Genomic DNA, 4824 nt, shown 5'->3' on the forward strand with positions numbered 1-4824 from the left:
AGTCGCCACATTTTGTTATACTACTACCAAAATAAATTGGGAACTGACACTCTTTGACTACTGTCATTCACAGACTGAAAGATATAAACAAATGGATAATAAGAGATTCTATTGCTATATGCATACCGGTAGTAACTGAAGGATTTACACTTCCTCCTTGACTATAGGCAATAGTTTTAAATTCAGACGTTTGGTGACATCAGTATATTTTCCCAGATGCCATTTTTTTTTAGTTTTTGTTACCGTATAGTTTTAAATGGTTTGATTTTCATTTTATGATAACACCTTTGGTATTAACATTATGTTAAAATATTTATATACATTAATCATAAATTCAAGTATAGGATGTCACCTATTCTCTGACGTGTTATTTTCTTTTATTTCTTGTTTGCTCGACTGCCTCTGTTTTATTTAAAATAAAGGTTTTACTTTCTGACTGGTTCTTGTTGGTGAGATACATTAAAATAAAACGGTTCCAAAATATGATTGAAAGTGTTAATTTCTGAAAACTTATAGGTTATTTAAAATTAATTTTTAAAAATAGCCTGGACAAAGTGATGCACAAAGGCTCTTCAAATAAAATATTTTAACCCATACTGAGATGTTGGAATTTTATAAATCTGTATTCTTCCATAGATTTGATTTTTGTCAAGCAGAGGGAGGAAAACGACCTTCTGAAAACCTTGGTCAAGTATTGTTTGGTGAGAGGATTGAAGCATCTCCCTACAAGGTATAATCCTCATTTGAACAATGAACAAATGTAAAATTGCAAAAGAGAAAGCATGAATCTCACCAAAATGAAAGCTTGGGCAGAGTTGTTGCATGGGAAGAACCAGTATGTAGCATTCATGGACCAATTTTAGAAACTTGGGAGGAACCTGCAGATGCTAGACCTGCTCTGATTTTTTCTTTTTTCTTTTTGCTTGCTGCTGCTAGGATTAACAACAGCATTCTAATTTGGTTTGCTGATAATGGCTTCATTCTGCATTTCTCGCAGTGCAATTCCTTGATAGAGATATTGTGTGAAAACTAAAATGGCATTGGTGCCTACAGCTGCTCATATCCTACTTGTTTGGTTTTCTGGCAAATGATAGGCAGACAATCTGAAAGCAGCTTTCACTGAACATTAGACTTGCTGATGCCATTTGATTTTCACACACTGCAGTATTGCACTATCAGGTATTGCATTGTGTAGAAGTGAAAAAGTACAGTTATGTGAAAAAGTACATCCCATGTGTACCGCACGTTGTAAAGTTTTTTTTATGTACGTGGACAAATCCATTATTTTATCTTCAGGCGAATTATATATAAAGCTACAGGTGACATAATTGCACAAAGCAACTATGAAAAATTAATTATATAATAAAACGGAGCTTAGCTGCTGTAAAATGTGTGTTGCAGGACTGACAGTTCAGGCTTCTCCCCCAATGGTATATTTTTTCACATGATTGTAGCTATGCTGGTGAATCCATTTCCATGAGCCATCACTTATCAGCATACTGGACTGTTGTATGCCGTTGGTCAGCCCTGGTACGGTTTATTGCCTGACATAGTCTGTTTTTGTTTTTTTAGGCATATAATTTATCTGGGCAGACTCTGCTTTCTGTGATTAGACAGAAGGCGACATGCCGCACAAGCAGATCCGAGGAGAGCTTAAGGTGCTTTCAGGCAATAAAGTGGAAAAGGCCCAAGTTTTAAAAGAACTGAGTTTTTGGGAAAAAAAAACTTACTTGCATCTTAACAAAGTTGCTTGGCTGCATAAGAATTGTAGATTGGAGTTATATGCTAATTTATTAATTTAGGAACGTTTGGAGGTTATCAGTAGTTTGTCTTCTTGGGTCAACAGTTACCTCCAATTTATCATATTAATTGTGATTAAGTTAGATTGCTTTTTTAACTGTGCAACTTTAGGCCACAANGTTATTTTAGTTGTGGTCTATTGTATTTTAGAATCTGATAACTAAAAATGTTCAAATTGCTAACCTAATTAATTCTAAAAAACAGTATTTATTAGATTTCTTGCTCATCTTAATACACAAATACAATTCTTTTGGAAAATATAATCAACTTTTTTCCCCAAGTATAAATATTAAAAATGAAAAAATTAAGAGATCTTACACAAGAATGCAGATCTGATAACATATGGCACTCATGATATTTTGGGTTATTTTTATTTTAAAAAGCTTAAAACGTTTTTCTTTTTGTCTTAGTATTTTCTGAGCAAAGGTCGTCATTTAGGATAATGTATCTGCCAGGGTGCTTGATGATGTTACATTGGTTGGTTAGTAGATTGTGTGTCATCAAATTGTTGTTATGTGGTTGATTCTTAGCAACCACATAAATAGATCTTCTCCATGACCAACATTTCTAATCTGGTCCTTCAAGTCTTCCAATGATGCGCCCCTTGCAAGTCCATCTATCAAGCTACCAACCATCTTTTTCTCTTCCGTCTTTTCCAAAATTAGATCCTTTTCCAGAGAACTAGGCCTTTGCATAATGTGTCTGAAATATAATAAGTTAAGCTTGATGTTTCTTAAATGAAAATTTTGGGTTGATTTATTCAGTGATCGATTTGTTTATTTTTTGCCTGTACATGGTGTTCTCACCAACACCAAAGTTCAAAAGTATCAAAACTTTTTCTATCCTGTTTCTTTTAAATCCAGCTTTAACTTCAATACAGGCTGTCCTCGAGTTACGAATGTAATGGAGCCTGCCCATTCCATTCGTTACTTGAAAATTCATGGGAGTGAATCTTGTACCTCGAAGGAGATCACTCTCTGCTTTTCCCCACGCATTTACTAATTGAATGCATGGGTGAATGCATGGTTCGTTAAGTGCACATGAGGTATCTCAGGGTGGGGAAGGCCATGGACGGCCTAGTGATGGAACAGGCCCCCAAGGCCTCCCTGATCCACTAAGATATCTCATGCTTCCCCCTCCCTTCCTGCCGTACAGGACTCACCTTGCAAAAAATCCTCTCTGCCATGGTTTCTTTCCCTTTAAGGAAGAGGAGAGTCGGCTTGGAAATGCTTTTTGCGCCGACAATGGAAGCTCCTGGGTGCTGTAATATCCCGTGAGTTCAAAAGAGATCATGGCCCCCAGAACTTTTCATTCTTGGGGGGGGGAAGTGTTTGCTTCATTTGCTTGCCTATGGGACAAAGCATGGAATCGGCCAGGCGTAGGAACCAATGCAGGAACCAATGAACCAAGCAGCCCATGTGTGCTGCTTGCTCGCATGCGCTGGCCTTAGGTTGAAGGCAGCAGTGAAGCCTTCAACTGAGCTGGGAGGCATCGCGGGGTGAGTCCCCTTGTACCTGCATCTAAGCTGCTGGCGGCGTCAGCCAACTGAGCAGCCACAATCTCCCCACCCAGCTACCAAGCCACTCAGCCCGCCTAACCTACTCCTTGCCTGACCAGCCGATAACACAAATCCTGACCGTTCTTCTCCTTCTCGTTCTTCTAGCTCAAGCAGCGGCAGCTGCTTGAGTTTCTCTGTTCTGTCCAAAAGGAAGAAAGCAAAGGCGCAGAGCAGGATTGTTCTCAAGAACACATGGGTGCGCTGCTCGCTCATGTGCGCCGGCCTTATTGAATCCTGCTCTGTGCCTCCAGTTTCTTCCACTCGGAGCAGAGAAACCCAAGCTGCTGCAACACTTTTTATCCAAACGGAGACCTGACAGAGATTGGAAGCTCCGTGTGACTGCCAATGTGGTGCTTCAGAAACAGAGAGGAATGCTCCATTTCTGAAACGCCTCATTGGCAGTCACACGGAGCTTCCAATCTCTTTCAGGTCTCCGTTCAGATAAAAAGTGTTGCAGCGCCTATGGGGATATTCAAAACGCAGCAATTCACTCTGTTTCCAAGCATTGTATTTGCTCACAGACAGAGTTCCCCATCTCCCCAAGATCTCCGCTCAGATAAAAAATGTTTGAGCGCCTATGGGACCCTTGGAAACGCAGTGATTCACTGCGTTTCCAAGTGTCCCTAGGTACTCAAATACCTTTTATCTGAACAGAGACTTGGGGAGATGGGAAGCTCCGTCTGTGAGCAAATGGGATGGTTGAAAACGCAGCGAATCATTCTGTTTTCACATGATGCATTTGCACACAGATGGAGCTCCTAGTCTCCCCAAGGTCTCCGTTTGGATAAAAAGTATTCCGGTGGTAGAAAGGATTTGGGGGGGAGCAAGGGACAGGCACAGAGTTTGCTCCGAAAATGATAGTTTCTGGGGTCTGTGATATTGCAAGAGTTCAGGTACCCATTCTCTGCAAAAGAGGATGGGTGCCTGAACATGCGCAATATTATGGCATCCAGGTGTTTCCATTGACTCTCCTCTCCCTCAAAGGCAGAAATTGTGGCAAAGAGGAGACTGATCTTCTCAAGGTGAATCTGGTGCGACAGGAAGGGAGGAGGATAGGGTGAATGTTGCAGAGTCTCTGCAGTCGTAACTCGGGGATTACCTGTAGAGTATAAGAGGGAATGCCGTTAGTGCTTTGTAATTGTTGTGGCTCTGTCTTGTGAGCCCCTCTTATCGGAGGAAGAAGGCTCCGAACATGAAGGAGAGGAGATGGCCAGGCCTCCCTCTCCAGGACCCTCCTCTCTGACAATGCCTCAGGTGTCTCCCGACGGAGAAGAGATTGACCAGGAGCCAGGTGTTTCTGAGATTGGCCAGGAGCCAGGTGTTTCGGATAGTGATGAAGATACGTTGTGGCTGGATCCACGCCAGCGTAGGCGCGACAAGCGTGCGCAGCAGAAAAGGAGGCATGCCAGAGATTAAGCTGAGTCACTGGACCACACCCCACAGGCTATAAAAGGGAGGTGGTGGCC

The 4824-nt window shown here is 41.5% G+C and overlaps 1 protein-coding gene across 1 annotated transcript in view; it reads left to right on the forward strand.

The window, feature by feature from the left end:
• Nucleotides 1-636: 636 nt before the first annotated feature.
• TM9SF2 (transmembrane 9 superfamily member 2) overlaps nucleotides 637-4824 on the forward strand; it is a gene marked incomplete at its 5' end in the record, with an annotated part of 30573 nt that continues 26385 nt past the window's right edge. The window contains 1 exon segment of the mRNA XM_015827977.1: nucleotides 637-730. Coding sequence (XP_015683463.1) covers nucleotides 637-730 — 94 coding nt within the window.

This window comes from Protobothrops mucrosquamatus, unplaced genomic scaffold, assembly GCF_001527695.2.
Source record: "Protobothrops mucrosquamatus isolate PMUCROS unplaced genomic scaffold, P.Mucros_1.0 scaffold_218, whole genome shotgun sequence".
Taxonomy (NCBI): domain Eukaryota; kingdom Metazoa; phylum Chordata; class Lepidosauria; order Squamata; family Viperidae; genus Protobothrops; species Protobothrops mucrosquamatus.